The sequence below is a fragment of the Pyrus communis genome, chromosome 4 (assembly GCF_963583255.1).
Source record: "Pyrus communis chromosome 4, drPyrComm1.1, whole genome shotgun sequence".
NCBI classification, from domain to species: domain Eukaryota; kingdom Viridiplantae; phylum Streptophyta; class Magnoliopsida; order Rosales; family Rosaceae; genus Pyrus; species Pyrus communis.
This window is the reverse complement of record NC_084806.1, coordinates 15,639,054-15,660,034: the sequence shown is the minus strand read 5'-3', so window position 1 is coordinate 15,660,034 and position 20,981 is coordinate 15,639,054. Positions and strand designations below refer to the sequence as shown.

Here is a 20,981-nt window from a genome sequence, read left to right as displayed (position 1 = left end):
GGCTAGGGTTTAAGTACATAGAAAGGGCCTAAAATAGGTTGGTTTGCATGGCATAATATGTTTGATTGGGCTAGAGGTTTTCCATGGCTCAAAGGATTTGTTTGATTGGGCTAGGCCCTTTGTTTGATGTCCCCAAAGAGCATACAAGGCTTCAATTTCGTCCATCCTCTTTGCTCCATGATTAAGCTATCCAATCCTTGCCCAAAAGTGCCCCAAATAGCCTCAAAATGCACTTTCTTGCTCCCTAAGCCCTTAGAACCTGAAAACACACAAAAGAAGCATAAAGGACTAAAATAACTAGAGAAACATAACGTAAATGCACGAGAACAAGCCATTTAAGTCGCATGAATATGCTTCTATCAAACTCCCCCACACTTATCTTTTGCTAGTCCTCGAGCAAAACAGAATAAAAACAAATAAACAAAACGACACTAAACACGTAAAACACAACCTACACCTTCCAAACAATCATTTCAGGGATTTCCAATGCACATGACAAGTTAAAAATCATTATTCCCACAGAATTTAGCCATCTTTACCCTTAAGTACATTCTTAACCATAGTCACCACATACTAGTTCGCAATTAAGCATTTAAAACCATGTTTTGAATGTAGTAACATGCCTTAGAGAATTTGCTCAATTCCTTACAAGATATGCACTCGATTTTCACTCAGATTTTCTAACTACACACCCTAATCTAGTCATATGTGAGAAGATTGATGTAAACATGAAAACGAACACTCACATATATGTATCACAAAGAACGCAATTTCTGGAGTTAATAAGCATGTTTAGATATGATCTCATGAATGGAATGCTATTACTTAGACGCGAGAACCAGTGACACCATAAGCTCATACCAAGTTCAAACTCCACAAATTGAAACACATAACACTCAAGATTGAAGTGACGGGTTGTAATGGGGCTTGGGGTGTTTGGATAACAAAGAAGGAGTATGGAAAACAAGGGTTCTTTAAGCAATAGTGAGCAAAGTAATGAATTAGACATTTAGAATTCCCTTTAGAACGCAAAAATCAACTTTGATCACTCAAGGGGGAAGCTCACAAAACTTAGGGCCATATTCAACTTTTTTTTGGACCCTTTCTTCAACCATCAACGCTTGTGAGTTCATTCTTACTTATTTTCACTCATTTTCTTTTTTTTTTCTTCTTCTTTTTCTTTTGAATCTCATATAAACTTAAGAACAAACTTTTACTCCCCCACACTCATTTTCTTGCATAACGTAACTCAAAAGGAATTCATTTAAGTCATGCTCACTATGCTTCAAGAACAAGGGTACGGATGGTCCTAATCTAGGCTAGGTGAGATGATATGGGTTAACAAAGAACATGGGCTAAACGAGGCTCAACGGGGTTAAAACTTTCATTATATACGTAATATGGGAAATAAGGCTATTTGGCTATGATGGCAACTACACAACTTCATCTTGATATATGTTATGCAATTCAATGTCATGCTTTGAATGAAACGGATATAAGTTCTAGCATTTAGTTCTATCATGATACAATTGCATTCTAAGTAGCAACCAAGCAAGGAATAATGAGATCATGCAACAACTTTAGAAAACAAAGAATCACAGAATATAACTCTCCAAAGAAGGTAATGGCTCGAGTCTCACAGGGATGTAGCGTTATTATGAGTTCCTTCCTTCAAGCATGTTACAAAAACGAATTTCTCTTTTATGATTGCATGTGAAGTCATACATTATAACCATAACTAAGCATATACCAAGAGTAAATCAAACTTTCATCCATGTTTATAACTCTTTTTAACAGTCATGCAATTACAAACCAAATCCTTATCATTGTGTTGGAAGGTGACCTACGACACAAAAACGACTCAAAACACTCTTTTTAGGCTTTTCAAAACATTTTTTTTTTTCAAATTTTTATGTGTTTTTCGGAGTTATAAAACAACACACACTAAAACACTCTAAAACAATTTAAAAACACCTTAAAACAGCAAGGAACAACATTTGAAGTTATGGGTGATAAAATCCCACGAATTTGCATTAACAACATTAGTTACCCCCCCCACACTTAAATCAAACATTGTCCTCAATGTTTTAAGCATAGATTCACACAAAACATAAGTAAACACACAAAAAGCACTTAAACATACTAAACATGGCAAAATGTAATTAACAAAGAGAAGAGTTTAGGGACGCAAATCTGGTTATGGAGTGTAAATTCCATCTTCTCTTTGTTGATTGCATTAAGGCTTGATCTTGATGATTCCACAGGCTTACTCTCGAACTGGTTGCCGCCCATCGTTGATTTTCCTTTGTGTTACTCTTGATCTGGGCAGCAGGATTCTTTGGTCTCCCCCGAAAGTCTGAGCTTACTCCTTTGGTCTGTTTCTTTGTTCAATCTTTCCAATTCGTATTGAAAAGGGTTGGAGGATAACTCAGCCTATGTTTGTCTCCACATGCTTCAATGTATCATTTTCCCTTGCCTTACTTGCTCCGTTGAAGATGACTACTCGAGAGCAACGCTAGGTAAGCAATCAGGAATAGATTCCAGGCAGTTGGCTCCAGATCGGAAGACTGACTCCAAGTGCCGGCTGATTGCTTCTTTCACTTTGCCATACGAGTAAGAACAAGGACAAAGAAAAGGACAGGGAAAGAGCATGATATGAGATACTTTTGCTTTAGACCTTGATGATATGAGATACATTTGCTTTTAAAGAAACGGTGAATGAAGCAGCACATGTATTTGTTGTGGTTGTCTCCACATGCTTCGATCGACCGTTTCCTTCTGCCTTATTTGTACTCCAGGTTTCTGGTATCTTCTTTGGGGGAGAAAAAATTGAGTATTTCAAAAGGCGTTGCTGGGAGAGCGCCCTCAGAGGTGCGGAAGAGTTTGGGCATTTTCTTCAGGTTTGCCTTGCCATAAAAGACGAAGGTCGACATATATAGAGATAATATCAAGTGGTGGTACTATTCTTTTACCCTTGTCGACAAATGTCTCTTCGATATCAGAACGACGCCTCTTCGATTTCTGAGCAGGCGCCCTTTCGATTTCTGAACGACGCCCCTTTGCTTTCTGAACGACACGTAGTAGTGCGGATGCGGCTCCTTTTGACAAAGCTGCACGCGTTTTCTGAAAAGCAGAGAAAGCGTCGCCGAACTTTGCGCTTGTCGGCAAAAGATGTGTAGTTGCGATGATGGCCTCCACGTGTTGTCTGAAAAGAAGAAATCTTTTGACAAAGTTGAACGCGCCTTCTGAAAAGCCGAGCGTCGCCTAAATTACGCCGGAAATTCCGGCTTCTTGAATCGGTGGACGCGTCGCCTTGGCTTTTTATAGAGCTATCGATCACCACAACAAACACACTCTGAAGAATTCCCATTCTTGAAAATCGACTCCGGCCCTTTGAAATTTAACTTCATCCATTCTCTTTGAACACTTTTGAAAAATGGCAAACTCATCGAACCTTAGCTTGGAATTGAGCCTTAGCAGTGATACGGGCGCACCGCGTCAAGGTAACGTATGGCGCCCTTCTTTCTTATCTTCTAACGGTCTTCTCACAGGTGAAGACTCCGTGATGCAGGACGCCACAACAGCTACAATAGTAGCTAGGAACCTCCTCACTCCAAAAGATAGTAGGCTGCTGTCAGGACGGTCCGATGAGTTGGCCGTTCAAGAGTCCCTCGCACTTAATGTTCAGTGTGCGAGCTCTGTGTCCAATATGGGCCAACGCCTGCTTGCCCGCTCCCGTCAAGTGGAATCATTGATGGCAGAGGTGGAAAGTCTCAAGCAAGAGATCAAGCAGCTGAAGTATGAGAATAGAAGTTTGCATGTGATTGCAAACAACTATTCAACGGGCATGAAGAGGAAGCTTGATGAGCTGCAAGAATCCAATGGTCGAATGCAAAGTGACCGTCAAAGTGACCGTCAAAGGCTTTCGGCTTACTTCCAGAGGCACATTTTTCCTGGCTCGTCCAGCGTTTGGCCAAGTATTGGGGCCTGGAATGCTCTAGCTCCGATGCCTCCCGCTCCGATGCCTTCCGCTCCGATGCCTTCCGCTCCGATGCCTTCCGCTCCGATGCCTCCCGCATCGATGCCTCCCGCTCCGATAGTTTTGCCCAGTAGTGGGGCTTCAAGTAAACGCCCTTTGTGAAGGCTCCATCTTTCTTTGTTTAGCAGTGCCTATCAATAAACCAAACATTTTCTTAATGTTACAATCATAGACTCACACAATTAATAAACAAACAAACAATAACAACTAAACAACCTAACAAGGCAGAAACGAAATATCAACAAAGAGAAGAGTTTTTAGGAATCTGGAATTGGAGTGCTTTCTAAGTCTTCCTTTGTTGAATGCATGGGTTGCCTCCCAAGTAGCGCTTTCTTTTACGTCTTGCAGCCGGACGGTACCTCCGTTTAAGCTTGACTAGGTTCCACGGCATGGAGGGGTACCTCCTCCACGCATACAAATTAAACCCTTGACGGACATCAGTTGCTCATCTGGGAATGTCTCTATGATAGGCACGGCATCCTCTTCATGCACCATACGGCTCAAGTGGTCAGCCACCACGTTTTCACTTCCTTTCTTGTCCCGGATTTCGATATCGAATTCTTGGAGAAGAAGCATCCATCGGATAAGCCTCGGCTTTGCTTCATTTTTCGTGAGCAAGTACCTCAAAGCTGCATGATCAGAATAAACGATTACTTTAGTTCCAATTAAATATGAACGGAATTTATCTAAAGCAAAAACCACAGCTAGAAGTTCTTTTTCCGTCGTGGAGTAGTTCAATTGGGCATCGTTGAGAGTCCGAGAGGCATAGTATATGACATGCGGCCGCTTGTCTCTTCTTTGTCCTAGAACAGCTCCTAATGCATAGTCGGATGCATCGCACATGAGCTCGAACGGAAGGCTCCAATCTGGAGGTACAATAATGGGGGCCGAGACTAGCTTCTCCTTGAGTTGGTTAAATGCCGAATTACACTCTTCATCAAACTTGAATGGCACATCTTTTTGAAGCAATCGGCAAAGAGGGTTGGACATCTTGGAGAATTCCTTGATAAAACGCCTATAGAACCCTGCATGGCCAAGAAACGAACGTACCTCTCTAACCGAAGTAGGAGAGGGTAAGTGACGTACAAGGTCTATTTTCGATTTATCTACTTCAATTCCTTTTTCTGAAACAATATGTCCTAAAACTATACCTTGTTTCACCATAAAATGACATTTCTCCCAATTCAAGACAAGGTTAGTTTCAACACATCGTTTCAAAATTAAGGTCAGATTATCCAAGCAATTATCAAATGAACTCCCAAATACACTGAAATCATCCATGAAAACCTCAATGATCTTTTCAACAAAATCGGAAAATATACTTACCATACACCTTTGGAAAGTGGCCGGTGCGTTGCATAAGCCAAATGGCATGCGACGATAAGCAAATGTTCCAAAGGGACATGTGAATGTGGTCTTCTCTTGATCATCCGGGGCTATCACAATTTGGTTATATCCAGAGTATCCATCAAGAAAACAGTAAAAAGCATGACCGGCTAACCTTTCGAGCATCTGGTCGATGAATGGCAAAGGAAAATGATTTTTCCTAGTCATGGCATTTAGCTTCCGGTAATCGATACATACTCGCCAACCTGTTTGAATGCGGGTTGGCACAAGCTCATTCTCAGCATTCTTCACCACTGTCACTCCGGACTTCTTTGGAACACATTGCACCGGTGACACCCAACGACTATCAGAGATCGGATAAATCACTCCACAATCAAGAAGTTTGATAATCTCCTTTTTCACAACTTCCATCATTGGAGGGTTGAGACGGCGCTGAGCCTCTCGAGTTGGTTTAGCCCCCTCCTCAAGAAGTATACGGTGCATGCATGTGGTAGGGCTTATTCCTTTAATGTCGGCCAAAGTCCACCCTATGGCTGTTTTGTGCTCTCGCAGCACCCTCACAAGCTTCTCCTCCTCCATTGCCGTGAGACTTGATGAAATGATGACGGGCAATGTTTCGCCTTTTCCCAAAAACACATACTTCAAATGGTCCGGCAACGGCTTAAGTTCAAGCGATGGTGCCTGAACAACAGAAGGTAGCATCTTAGTGGAAACTGAATTTGAAAGTGAGAGTGGAACCTTACCATATTGTTGTGGCAATGACTCAAGGGCTGCCACAACCTCAATTATTTCTTCACTAGAACCCATTGCAAAGAATTCCTCCTCCTTGCCGTGGCCTTGCATTGGCCCAAATCCTTCATTTTTGCGCTCTATGGCCTTAGTGATGGTTGTTTCCAGGGCGTCCTCGTTCAATTCTTCAAGGTATACCTGCGCCAAAGAATCGATAACATCAATGGAAAAACAAGAATGGTCATCAACGGGATATCTCATAGTTTCAGAAATATTAAAATCAATCACTTCCCCATCGAATTCCATTGTTAAGGTGCCTTTGTATACATCAATCTTCGTTCGGGCCGTCTTCATGAATGGCCTACCAAGGAGAATCGGCAAAGATGTAGAATGGGCTGAATCCTCCATGTCTAGGACGTAGAAATCAGCCGGAAAAATTAAATGGTTCACCTGCACAAGCACATCTTCCAAAACTCCCTTTGGATACGCGTTAGAACGATCGGCCAATTGTATAATTACACCATCTTGTTTTAATTCACCCAAATTCATAGATGCATAAATAGAATAAGGCATGACATTTATGGATGCACCTAAATCAAGCATGGCATTTTCAAAACGAATATGTCCAATCACACAAGGAATCGTGAAACTACCGGGGTCTTTGCACTTGGTAGGCAGTTTACGTTGCAAAACAGCGGACACATTCTCGCTTACCTTCACTACCTCTTTGTTTGCCCTTCTTCTCTTTGTATTGCATAGGTCCTTGAGGAATTTAGCATACTTTGGAACCTGTTTGATTGCATCGAGAAACGGTATGTTCACTTGCACCTTCCGGAATGTTTCAAGAATGTCCTTCTCGCTTTCTTCCTTTTTTTCTTGCATGAACCTTTGAGGAAAAGGTACATTGGGCAGATTAGGACGTGAAGTACATAAATTTGAACTTAAATTACCTGATTTGGCCGAGTTAGGGTGATTGGGGGCCTGCGGCATTGGGTTTTTCACCCTTTCCGTGGGTGAGCTAGACACTTCCTCAGGTTGTGTCGTCTCTTCATCTACTTTCTGGGCAGATTTGGGATTGTTTGGTTCGGCCCCAACTTCTTTTCCACCCCTTAGGGTGATGGCCTTGGCGGATTCGAATCCTCCCTTTGGATTGACTGTGGTTGAGCTAGGAAGCTTTCCTTGCTCTCTAATCTGTCCAAGGAACTCAGAAATCTGCCCTATTTGTTTCTTCATATCCATCATCTCCTTCTCGTTATTTGCTATCCGGTTGTTTTGATTTTGCAACCCCTGCGAAATAGAGGTTAGTAATTGCATAGCTTGATCACTTTCCAAGGACGTACCTGAATGAGATGATGCCGAAGGTTGTTGGGGTTGTTAGGGTGCATACGGCTTGGAATAAAAACCAGGGGGGTTTGGCCTAAATCCTCCTTGTTGGGCAGCTTGTTGTGGCTCCCTCCATTTGAAGTTTGGATGGTCTCTCCAACCTGGATTATATGTGTTAGAATATGGATCGTTCCTTGGTTGGTTTTGATTCCCATAGCCCATGGCATTGGCAGATTCCCACCCACCATTCTCGATTAGTTGAGGGCACTTGTCGGATGGATGCCCTTGAATTGAGCACACGCCACAAACTTGGTGTTCTTGTGCTTTTGGACCAATCACAACCTGAGAAACAAGAGAAGTAAGATTAGCAAGTTGTGATTGAATTTCAGAAATAGCACTCACCTCATTTACACTTTGTTGCCGTGGGGCTTCCCTTTGGCCCACTCCTTCATATTGTTGAGCGTTGAGCGCTCGGTTGGCTATGAGAATCTTGGCATCCCTTGGTGTTTTGTCCACCAATGCTCCTCCCGCTGATGCATCAAGCATTTGACGTTCGATAGGAAGGAGGCCCTCATAGAAATATTGAAGGAGAAGTTCCTCCTTCATTTGATGTTGAGGACATGAAGCTACAAGGCCCTTGAAGCGCTAATGATAAGCCGGGAATGTCTCACCATGATTCTGTTGAATACCACTAATTTTCTTCCGTAGGAGAATCACTCTCGAAGTAGGGAAGAATTTCTCCAAGAAAGCACGCTTCATACTCTCCCACGAAGTCACAGTTCCCGGGGCTAGTTCGTAGAGCCAATCTTTGGCCTTGTCCATAAGTGAAAATGGAAAGGCCTTCATCTTCAATATACTCCCATCCACAGTGACGGGGGTCATGCTCGAACAAACCACCTCGAACTCCTTCAAGTGTTTGTTGGGGTCTTCCATAGACAAGCCATGGAACTTCGGAATATGGTGTAACAAACTGGATTTGAGTTCAAATAAATCAGTCTTCCCCTCTGCAGCTGTGGGGTATTGGATACAAAGAGGCAATGCATTATCCAAACCCGAGGCCGAAAGCTCCTTGATGGTTCGATTGTCCACGGCCATGGTTGGTACTTCCTCTTTAACCCAATCCGTGGCTTCTTCTTCTACGTCAGGTTCGGGACCAGGAGGATTAGACTCTTGCAATTTCTTGTTCCTTCTCAAAGTCCTCTCGAAATCACCGTCAAAGTCGGAGATATGCTCACGAACAGATTGTGAGTTACGGGTCATAAACTAGTACCTACACACAAAAGTAAACAAGATAAGTAACCAACTTAATAGACTTGGCACAAGTAAGAAAACAAGTTGCCACACACTAAACAATTTAAACAAGACTCAAGACAAGGGATTAGCAATTTTGCCAATCCCCGGCAACGGCGCCAAAATTTGATGCGAGAATTATACGCGCACAAATTAAACCCTATTTGTGACAATTGTAGTAAGGATATAAGTAGGGATCGTTCTAACCGGGGATTAACTAGGGATACTAAACACTTGACTCAAATAAATAAAACTAACTTTTAAAACACTTAACTTACTTAACAAGAATTCAAAACAAGTACACAAGACTCCAAATACTTAAAACACGAAAATAAAACAAATACGAATGATTAAGACTCAACGAAATATGGGGGAAATGTGTTTGGGCAAGATTAAATTAAATGGAAAGATTATAATTAAGGGCAAAACGTAAATACAAAGGTGATAAAAATATGGATGATGGAATAGCCAAGGGGTTCTTCTCCACACATGTTACACTTGCATAAAATATTGATTCTCAGTTGGTCTTTCAATAAGTCGTGAAACTCAACACCCCGGGTTAATTAGGTCCGCTTAAATTAACCGTCAAGTTCTCCTTAAGTCAATGAATTGGATGGGTTAGCGCAACGCAATTCACCACATTCTCCAAAAGTCCTTTACATGAAAAGCACAATAAAGATACAATCAAAGATCATTAAGCATTATGAAAACTATAAGTATTGACGAGGCATTCGTTACTATGGAATACGCATGAAACTTATGCCAAGAATTCGTTTAACACGATTGTTTATAAGCAACCTCCACTACTTGTGAATATAAGTTCAGAACGATTAGGTGAAATTCACTTATATTCTAGCGTCATATTTATGCATGAAAATTAAGCGCGCATTCTTAATAAACATTCATAAATAAGTTATCAATCAAACGGTTAAACAAATTGAATCCACAACTTATGAAATTCCAACGAAAGTTAATCAATTCATATTGCAAATATAAAAATAGTTTCGAATCACCCCCTAGCTAAAGGGGGTTTAGTTCCTCATAACTTTGAAATCAAAGAAACCCCTAAACATTCCAACAACTCAAACTTGAATTGTATGAACGTTTAGGCACTCTTCTCTTCCATTCTCATACGTACAAAACAAAGAGAATTCAATTTAAACTTTGAAATCAAAGAAACACCTAAACATTCCAACAACTCAAACTTGAATTGTATGAACGTTTAGGCACTCTTTTCTTCCTCGTTGTTGTAGCACAAGGTCTAAGGTGAGCTTTGGGGATTATGTGAAGTGTTTTGGAGGGATGGGAAGTGGTTGGATAGTGGCTGCAATGGAGGAGAAAAACTGCACAGAAATGGAAGGGGATTTGCGGCACAAGGGTTGTGTTTGTGTTGTGTGAAGTGTATGAAATGAGATGTGCATGAATGAATGAATGCTAGGGTATTTATAGGGGTAGTGGAGGGAACATATGGCTGTTTGTTTAAGCATTTGTGTGGAGGAATGATGGAAAAACAGCTAGGACACATGTGAAAACTGGAATTGCACAAGGGGAGCAAAGGGAACCCACGGCATGGATGGATTTGTGCATGTGTTGGCTGATTAAGATTGTGGAAATACAAGGGAATGCACAGGTTAGTTTTGAAGAAAAGGTGTGTGAATGGGGTAATTGAATGATTAAAGTGCATGTGGGTTGGATATTAAAGGATGGAATGCATGTGAATTAAGTTGGAAAGCTGGAATGATGAAGTGGGAGTGCACGGCATTGAGTGTTTGTTTGATGATGATGCATGTGATGGGTGGGAACAAAGGGGGAAACATGGCACAAGGGGGCTTGAATGAATGATTAAATGTGCATGTGGATTTAAAGAATGAGTGGTGGTGTAATGATGAAGTGAATGCATGTGACTTGTGAATACAAAGAGAAGGGGAAAAACTGGAAATGCTCAAGGAGTGCACGGCATTGGGGGGGGGAAGAAATGATGGCATGAAAGTGAAGGGATTAGTGGTGCATGTGCATGTGAGTTGAAATGCATATGTTTAAATGGTTGAAATGTGTAGATGATTATGAGTATGATAAGTGAATGAAAGTGATAAGTGATAATAGGGCTAGTTTAAAGGGCTAGGGTTTAAGTACATAGAAAGGGCCTAAAATAGGTTGGTTTGCATGGCATAATATGTTTGATTGGGCTAGAGGTTTTCCATGGCTCAAAGGATTTGTTTGATTGGGCTAGGCCCTTTGTTTGATGTCCCCAAAGAGCATACAAGGCTTCAATTTCGTCCATCCTCTTTGCTCCATGATTAAGCTATCCAATCCTTGCCCAAAAGTGCCCCAAATAGCCTCAAAATGCACTTTCTTGCTCCCTAAGCCCTTAGAACCTGAAAACACACAAAAGAAGCATAAAGGACTAAAATAACTAGAGAAACATAACGTAAATGCACGAGAACAAGCCATTTAAGTCGCATGAATATGCTTCTATCACTCTTCAAGAATTCTTCTTAGCAATATAGCTTGACATGCAGATGTTGCAGCTATAAACTCTACTTCAGTTGTGGACAAAGTAACCACCTTCTACTTTCTTGTTGACCATGACAACTCATCATAAAAACACTACCAGAACTACTTCTTCTTCATCTAAGTCACCCGCATAATCACTATTAGCGAATCCAATAAGTCTTGAAACTTCTCCTTTCTTATAAAAGACTCCAAAATCAGTTGTACCTTGTAGATAACGAAACATCCTTTTTGCAGCTTGAAAATGAAGATTTGTTGGAAATTCCATGTACCTGCTTATGAGACTTATTGCACGTATGACATCCGACCTAATGGCTGTTAAGTACATCAAACTTCCAACCATTTGTTGGTAGTAAGTGTTATCCATTCTTTGGCCACCAAGATCCTTATGCAACTTTAAACCTGGTTCAATTGGATATTTGAACGGATTGCAATTCTAATAGTTAAACCTTTCCAAAATTTCTTTATCATACTTCTTTTGTGTAATGAAAATTCCTACTAATGATTGCACCACTTCAATTCTAAGAAAATAACACATCATTCCCAAACCAGTTATCTCGAATTCAGCCTTCATGGAATTTTTGAACTCTTGTAACATTGTGCAATCATTCCGTGTAGATAAGATCATCTACATATAGACATACAATTAAAATTTTACCTCCATCTTCAGACTTGACAAACAAAATATGCTCATGTGGACATTTATGGAATCCTGCTTTAGAGAAATAGGCATCTATACTACTGTACCAAGCTCTGGGTGCTTGTTTCAGTCCGTATAAAGCCTTCTTCAATTTGTAAACTTTCTCCTCACTTCCTTGTTGCACATATCCAGAAGGTTGCTTAACATAAACTTGCTCCTAGAGATCTTCATTCAAAAAGGCTGATTTCACGTTCATTTTAAAAATAGGCCAAGAATTTTGTGTTGCCAATGAGACTACAAGACGAATAGTGTCATGCCTAGCTACTAGAGTAAACACTTCCCTGTAATCAACTCCATATTGCAGCTTGTAACATTTTTCCACTAGCCAAGCTTTGTGCTTTTCAATTTCGCCATTCTCATTCAACTTGGTTCTATAAACCCATTTTACACCAATAGTCTTTTGCCATTTTGGAAGATCAATAAGCTCCCAAGTATCATTTCTTTCTATAGCTTGAATTTTTTATCTATGGCTTTCTTCCATTTTTCTTCCTTCACTGCATCTTCGAATTTAATAGGGTCGAAGTCTGCGAATAAAACAAATTGTACAATGATATCTTTATCAAATAGTTCATCTTATATAATCATTCGTCCATGCATGTATCTTCCTTTGTCTTTGATTTGTTGGTCTTGCTAGCTGATCTTCATGTGGATTAAGAACACTTGATGAAGTATTTGATGGACCTTCATTAGAGGACTTAATTGGAGGTTCAATTCTCTCATCACCAATAGGGTATTGCAGCTATTCTTCTACCTCATTATCATTATCAGATGACTAAACTGAAGGTTTAATCCTCTAACCACTAGTGGGCTACTCTTCTATCTCATCATAAACTTCATCATGATTAATTGAATTTTGATAAGTTTATATGCTCCTCCAATCCCATCTGTTTTCTTCATCAAACTGAACATCATGACTGATGACTATCTTCCTAGTGATGGGATTATATAACTTATATGCCACCAATAGGGGATTGAAGCTGCTCTTCTACCTCATTATCATTATCAGATGAATTAGAGGTTCAATCCTCTGATCACTAATGGGCTGCTCTTCTATCTCATCATAAACTTCATCATGATTAACTGAATTTTGATGAGTTTCTGTGCTCCTCTAATCCCGTGTGCTTTCTTCATCAAACTGAACATCACGATTAATGACTATCTTCCTGGTGATGAGATTACATAGCTTGTTCACCTTAAACTCATCACTAACTCCAAGAAACACACACTTCACTCCTTTGTCGTCTAGCTTTGTTCTCTTTACATGTGGAATATGTGCATATGCTATGCACCCAAAAATTCTAAAATGATCAACCGCTGGCCTGGCTTCACTTCAAGCTTTTTTTGGTGTAATATTTTTTACAGCAAATGTAGGACTTCGATTTAATACATGGACACTCCAATTGACTGCTTTTGGCCAAAAACTCTTTGAAATGTTTCTTTTCACCAGCATACTTCAAACCATGTCCATAATTATGCGATTCTTTCTTTCTACCACGCCATTTTGCTATGGTGTATACACAGTTGTAAGTTGCCTTTGTATTCCATATATTTCACACAAACTTGCAAAATCATATGAGTTAAAAGTGCGAGCAGCAGGCAATCATCCTGCACGTGAGTAGCAGACAATCATCCCTTAACCATCCTTCAACCAAGTAGTGGGCAAAAATACCCTTGAGGCACATCGGGATTCCTACGCGCGAACAGTGGGCAATCATCCCTTAACCAAGTCAAAAGTGCCCAAAATAGGTAACAATTCAAAATCTATTTCATCCATCCTCATCAAATCTTCCTCACAAGGTAGCTCCCAAATTATTTCTTTCAAATTATGTTAATTAGTCAATTAATGAATTTATTACCTAATTAATCTATTAATGGTTAATTAACTACAAATTGCACCCAAAAAATACCCCAAATGGCCGGTCCCTATTCTCTTAATAGGGCCGGCCATATCCCTATAAATAGCTCTCCATTTTCTCTAAAAATCTAGGTACTCTTGCTAAATACTCAAAATTCTCCAAACACTTTTTCTCTCTAAATTCTAACTTTGGCAACAGAGGTTCTTCGGCCAAAGCCCCCTCATTCATCGTGGGTGCGTGAGGTTCTTGGTCTTGACCCAAGGTGTTATTTGTTTTGTAGGTGCAATTTTGTCGAAGAACAAAGAGGAAGAAATTTGCATCCACAGCTGCCGCGATCTGTTCTAAGGACTTTAATGGAACTCGAGCTTTAAATCTTTTGAAAAAAAATAAAAGCTTCAGATTTTTTTTGTAAGAAATGAACCCATGTCTTTCGACTATAATCATCAATAAAGGTGATGAAGTACCTTTTGTTGCCATTTGATGCTGGATTGATTGATCCACAAATATCTGAGTGAACCAATTGTAGTGTTTGCTCAGCTCTCTATGCTTTTCCTTTGGAAAAGGAAACCCGATGTTGTTTGCCAACAACACATTCTTCGCATACTTCTGTGGGACAATGAATCTGAGGAAGGTCTGTCACCATATTTTTCTCTTGCAAAGTCTTCCAGCATTGAAATTGAGATATCCATAACGGAAATGCCATAACCATATTGAATCATGCACTTTTGTAGAGAAACACTTTTGAACATTGTCCTGCATGTATAATGGAAACATGTGATTGTTTGTCATTCTTGCTTCCACAATTAAGCCCTTCGCTAGATGATGAATTTTGCAATAACCTGCTTGAATGATTATTGTATATCCCTTTTCTTGCAATGGACCCATGCTAATGAGATTACTCTCCAATTCTAGAATATCAAAGACACTGGAAATTGTTTGCATTGTGTTGTCTTTCATATGAAATTTGATATTCCCTTTCCTCATGATAGAAATGCAAGAATCATTCCCAAGCTTCACAATATCTTGGTAAGTTTCATCCAAGTCAAAAAATAATGCCTTATTTCCACACATGTGATTATTGCAACCCGAATCTAAATACCACTTATCTGATTGGAGTTACTCTTTGTCAAGATATGTCATTAAGAGCATTTCTTCTTCTGCCTCTACAAGATTTGCTTTCTCCTTATTTTCTGTGCACTCATACTAATAGTGACCATATTTGTGACAGCGATACCACTCAACTTTGGACTTGTCAAATGGTTTCTGGTAATTTGCACGTCATTTGCCTCAACCTTCGCTTCCTCGACCAACCACGGCCTTTGCTGTATCCCTTTGAAGATTCACCACCATGCGTTGTCACCTTCAAAGCTTGTTCATTAGGTGTGGTGCTCGCCATCCGCTACTCATGCACTAACAAGCTCTGTAACTCATCAATCGAAAGCTCATCAATGTCGTTCGACTCCTCAATTGAATAGACTACATAGTTGAACTTCATAGACATCGATCGAAGAATCTTTTCGATTATTGTGATGTCCACCATTTTGTCATCATGGATTCGCATCTTATTTGCGATTGCAAGAGTTCTTGAAAAATAGTCATTGACTGACTCTCTCGCTTTCATGTGAAAATCTCAAACTCCTTGAGAAGAGCTTGAAGCTGTGCCCTTTTCACCTTTGCTGAGCCTTGATACTTTTTCTTCATGGAATCCCATATCTGCTTAGAAGTGTCTTTTTGAAGAATAGTCTCTAAAATTGCACGATCAATAACTTGGAACAAATAATTTTTGGCCTTGAGATCCTTCAACCTCTAATTGTCTAGTGTTTTTCTTTGTGCTTCTGTCATCACACCACCACTGGCTAGTTTAACAATGCCAGTTTCTACAAGACTCCAATACTCTTTTGACCTTAGAAAATTCTCCATCAACATACTCCAATTGTCATAGTGACCATCGAAAGGTGGAATTACAAGTTGCATATAGTTGTTCTAAAAAACCATCAAATCATGCTGCTGCAAGAAGAAAAAAGTTGATGTTTTCTCAAATCAGGCCCCCCAATGGAGGCTCTAAAGCCACTTGTTAGTAACTGAAAGTTACGAAAGCTTTGCTTAATATGTGATGAAGGAAATTATGTGAAAAACTGCATACAATTCATTGAAAAATAGTCTGACTTAAATAGAATTACAAATAATCTAATTGCATAAAAATAGTAACGACTATCCCATGACTAACAATCTCCTATTCAACTGGGATTCTCTTAAGGAATGGCTAAAAGCAACTGACTTCCTGATAAATAAGAATTTGTTTAAAATAAAAAAAACAACTAAAAACTTAACAGCTGGCTGATGATCATCAGATGCTTCGATCCATTGGATTGAATGTTGTCATGATGTTATGTTTGCCAAACAGATGTATTGGAATAAGTGAATGTTTGCAGCCTTTGAAAGAATTTTAGGGGTTTTTCGGAGTTAGAGAGCAACGGTGCCTTCGTAAAACTCCAAGTATTTGTGTAAGAACTGCACCCGTAACTCTATCTTCAAACACTTTTATGTAAACTTTTCAAATGATTGCCTGCCATTTTTGAAACAAAGTGAAAAATGAAATGAGGGCTTAAACTTTGCTAACCGACCCATATAGCCTTCCCTTTTATATCCCCTTCGGTAAGCCATTACCGAAGATGATTGTAAGCATGGATAAGTTAGGTTTTAGAATGTTGTGGCAAGAAGGTTATGTTGTTGGATTTCTTGACTGATCCATCAGTTATATGGTATTCATCCATTTAAAAACCAAGGGTTGATGTGGGTAAGCACATGAAGATCCCCACACCTCCTTGAGAGCCTTCTACTTTACCTATTGTTGAATCCTTTGAAGATGATTGGATTGATTTAAGTGGTGGGAGATGAGTTGGAGTTGGATCCTTTGGAGAAGGTCAACAAAGAAACCAAGGGCGCTTTTAAAATTCTCTCATGGTGAAAGACTAGTGGTTGCAAGTATTCTATATTAACGGCGACTGCAAAAGACATATTTGCTATTCAAGCATCTATCATGGCTTTGGAGAGTGCATTTAGTATTTGGGAGAGTAATTTTGGATTTTAGGAGTTCCTTAACTCCTAAATCAGTGGAGGCATTAATTTGCATGCATAATTGGATGAGGGGTGATGGTATTATCACCTTAAAGGATGATGCACCTTGGTTGGAGCACCTAGAGTTCTACAAAGGTATTGAAGCAGGTAAGATTCTTATTTCTTCTTAGTTCTTATTTGTTATAATTTTTCTAAATTTTATTCTTTTGTATTTACAAGTTGTGTATATTTTTGTATTATGTAGAGTTGTTGAAATCTAGCATCTCTTCTCTCTCTATTAATAATTCGGAACAACAAGTGTCATTTTCACATCCTCCTACCCGGCCTTCTCAAGCATCCGCTTCCCAAGCTCCTACCCAACCTCCTTGAGCTTCAAAAAGTGCTCAACCAAAGGCCCCTTCTCCCAAACCTCCAACCACTAGAGTGTCAAACGTGAAGGCCCTAAGGTGTAATTGCATTTATTTTAAATGAATTGAACTTATTAAGGCATTAAGTCGAACTTTGCTATTACATTTGGGTTGTATTATTGCCATAAGGCTTTGACATAAACTTTGATTTTTCATTTGGGCTTGTACTAATTCCATTAGGCTTTGACATAAACTTAGATTTTTCATTTGGGTTTGTACTAATTCTATAATGCATTTACTTGAACTTTGTTGTTGGATTGAATTTGTATATGGTTGATGTTGTTACAAAAATTTGAACTTGACACTAGCAAGAGTCATGAAATTGGATGTTTGAATTTTGATGTCCGTTCGATTGAGAAATAGGATACTCGTGCTGTGCACTGTGCATTTGGACCAATCATACAGGACCTTTTGTTTGATGTTTGCAAACAAGGACTCGTGCTGTGCTTTGTGCATTTGGACCAACCAAAACTGATTTGGTCCTATTTTTTTTAATTTGTAAAAATTTGGGCCAAAACTGATTTGGGCCTTTTTTTTAATACAAAAACAGGCCTTGTTCGGAACAAAATTGTTCCTTAAAGGCTAAGAACCGAATTCGATCTGCATTTGGAACGGTACCAAATTTTTGTTACGACTTTGGTTTTGGTACCACCTTGTACCGAACCGAACCGTTCCTATGCCCAAATTGGCCCAATATAAGGAATGTACCAAAACCCAAGTAAAAGTTGAAATGAAACGTTGGGCTTCTGTGGATATCTTCGACAACGATGAAGAAAGAAGGCCTTCTCAAAAGCCCACTACCCAGCGAGGCCACAATGTTGAAGAGGCCCACGATCTATTTGGTATTTTAAGAAAAGAGAATGGAGCGAATTGTAACTTGACAAAGTTTTACCCGCAGAAAACCCTACGTCGCTCTCCCTCTATATATATATATACATTTGCTAAACCCTACCATTCCCTCAGTCTCCTTTCCGCAGCAGCCAAGATGTCGAAGCGAGGTCAGTTCTTGGCCGCCCCACCTTCGTTGATACTCGCTGTGCTTAATATTCTGCTTGGTTCCTAGGATTTTCTTGTTGATGCATGCCAATCAACAATTTTTATCTCTTTTTGTTTGTCATTGATCAATTTTAGCTTCTTAGTTGCTGATTCCTTTGATTTCTCTAGGAAAATGAAATGTTTATTGGTTCGATTGAACATTTTCCATGTTGATTTAACAAATCAGATTTTAGCCATGAAAATGTTATAAACTCCATCTGTGCATTTTGTCTAATAAGATTTAGATTGTGGGGTATGATTATTTGAAATCAAATTTTGAATTTTGGGTCTTTGATTTCTTTCCATATGGCAAAACATATGAATCTGAGGTTAAAAATTGTGGGTGTTTGATTTTATAGTATGATATGGTTCTGATGTTGGTTTTCTGGCCCAGGGCGTGGAGGGTCCGCTGGAAACAAGTTTAGGATGTCACTGGGTCTTCCGGTGGCAGCCACTGTGAACTGTGCCGATAACACCGGAGCTAAGAATCTTTACATCATATCCGTGAAGGGAATCAAGGGTCGTTTGAATAGGTTGCCATCTGCTTGCGTTGGTGACATGGTCATGGCCACTGTCAAGAAGGGAAAGCCTGACCTCAGGAAGAAGGTCCTACCTGCTGTCATCGTGAGGCAGCGCAAGCCATGGCGCCGAAAGGATGGTGTCTTCATGTACTTTGAAGGTCAATATTATTACCTTTGTTGATTAATGTGTCATAATGTTTCTGATTGTGTTATTATCCAATAGGTGTTGCAGTCTAATTGTCTTGTTGGTTTGTTCTCTTGTTTAGATGATATGATAAGTATCTTGGGATGTGTACTCTGTTTTCTGAGCGGATCATCTTGCATAACTGTTGATCTTGATATTGAGTTGACTAATTGTAATTTTGATGACTTTATGGAATGAGAAACAGAATGCTGGTTAAGCAGTGTCACTATGGGCACATAACTCCATCAGTGGAGTTATGTGTGCACAATGATTTGGTACATCCTAATACCAGCTACACTAATGAAACTTATCTGTCGAATAATTTTCGATTGGATTCTATTCTGTATGGAATCTTATCTTTCGCCATTCGATACATGTCTTTTATTTTGTTCAAATGCACCTTTAGGACTACCAGACATAAGTCAAGTGTCCTCTTTTTTAGTAGTTGATGCCGTTACACGTCTGGAAAATCAATAGTGCCCATCGTTACAGGTGTGCTTGCATTTATGCTCACATCTGCTCCATTTGGGGACTACATTTTTGTTTTGGAATTGATATGGATTAATGTTTGTAGAATTTGTCTGTTTATAGTGTAGTAAGACTGTCATACGTATTGTATTGTGTTGGGCATTGTTCGTTTATTTCCGATAGTGTTTAACACATAACTATAAGATAACCACACAGAAGTCGAGCATTCCCTTTATTTGGCGGTTGATGCTGTTACATTTCTGGCCTTGTATTTAGTTCCAATGCATCTTTAGGATGACCAGACATAAGTCGGCCTTGTATTTAGTTCCAATGCATCTTTAGGATGACCAGACATAAGTCAAGTGTCCTCTTTATCCAGTGGTTGATGCTGTTACACGTCTGGGAAATCAATAGTGCCCATCGTTACAGGTGTGCTTGCACTTATGCTCACATCTGCTCCATTTGGTCACTACATACTTGTTTTGGCATTGAAATTGATTAATGTTTGTAGAATTTGACCGGTTATAATGTAGTATAATTATTCTTACATATTGTGTGTGGAATTATTTGATTAGTTCCAAGTGTTTTAAACATAGCTGTAAGATAACCAGACAGAAGTCAAGTATCCTCTTTATTTAATAGTTGATGCTGTTACACGTCTGGAAAATTGACAGTGCCCATCGTTACAGGCGTACCTTGCTTTACATGCTCACATCTGTTACATCTGGTCCCTACATATTTGTTATTGCTAATACACATTTTATTGATTTCATTTGTTCTGAAATTTTTAATACATACTGTGTCACAAAACATCGTCTTGTATGCATTTCATTGTTAATCACTGTATCTTACTGAGACTGTTTGCTTTATCTGCAGATAATGCTGGTGTTATTGTGAATCCGAAGGGAGAAATGAAAGGTACATCCCAAATCATAACCATTTACTGTTTCCTCAGCTGTAAAGTTTGGTAACACTTTGAGAGGTTAATTTAGTCACCCTTTCATATCGGTTGCTCTGCGTGTTTGTTTAGGGTCTGCTATTACTGGTCCAATCGGGAAGGAGTGCGCTGATCTCTGGCCTAGGATTGCAAGTGCTGCTAATGCCATTGTCTAAATGTTACTCGCCGTGCTCTTGAATAGGACAGATGTATGATTGAGTTATGGTTGTTTTTGTTATTAGAAGGGAGGTCGTTCCGGAAATATGACTAAATTTTGTTTCATCTTGTTGATGTGTTGTGCAAACTTAAATGGATGCTGTTTTGTTCTAGATATAACTATTATGCTTATTTTTCAGAGTTTAGAAATTGCATTTTGTTAATCTCCTGAAATATTACCTTCCTATTGATCTATAAAAGGGTGCAAAATCGATTTGTGTCGTTTATGAGGTTGGAGGGATGCTCTCTTGCACATCAAAACACAAAATAGAAAGATTGAAATTTAACTTATTCCCAAGAGAAAATTGTAGCAATGGTTTTTTAATTTGAACTTAATTGG

The 20,981-nt window shown here is 39.4% G+C and overlaps 1 protein-coding gene across 1 annotated transcript; it reads left to right on the top strand.

Moving 5' to 3' along the window:
- Positions 1-18,177: 18,177 nt before the first annotated feature.
- Positions 18,178-20,780, top strand: LOC137730793 (large ribosomal subunit protein uL14x/uL14z/uL14y). The gene is made up of 4 exons (XM_068469752.1): positions 18,178-18,278; positions 18,710-18,994; positions 20,365-20,406; positions 20,519-20,780. Exons 1-4 carry the CDS (start codon positions 18,266-18,268, stop codon positions 20,599-20,601), a joined length of 423 nt encoding a protein of 140 aa, XP_068325853.1. The 5' UTR covers positions 18,178-18,265; the 3' UTR covers positions 20,602-20,780.
- The last annotated feature ends 201 nt before the right edge of the window (positions 20,781-20,981 follow it).

Excerpts from the sequence above, each read along its gene's own strand:
- LOC137730793 (XM_068469752.1), top strand. Across the intron at positions 18,995-20,364 it reads TGTCTTCATGTACTTTGAAG|ATAATGCTGGTGTTATTGTG; the intron begins GTCAATATTATT and ends CTTTATCTGCAG. Across the intron at positions 20,407-20,518 it reads TCCGAAGGGAGAAATGAAAG|GGTCTGCTATTACTGGTCCA; the intron begins GTACATCCCAAA and ends GTGTTTGTTTAG.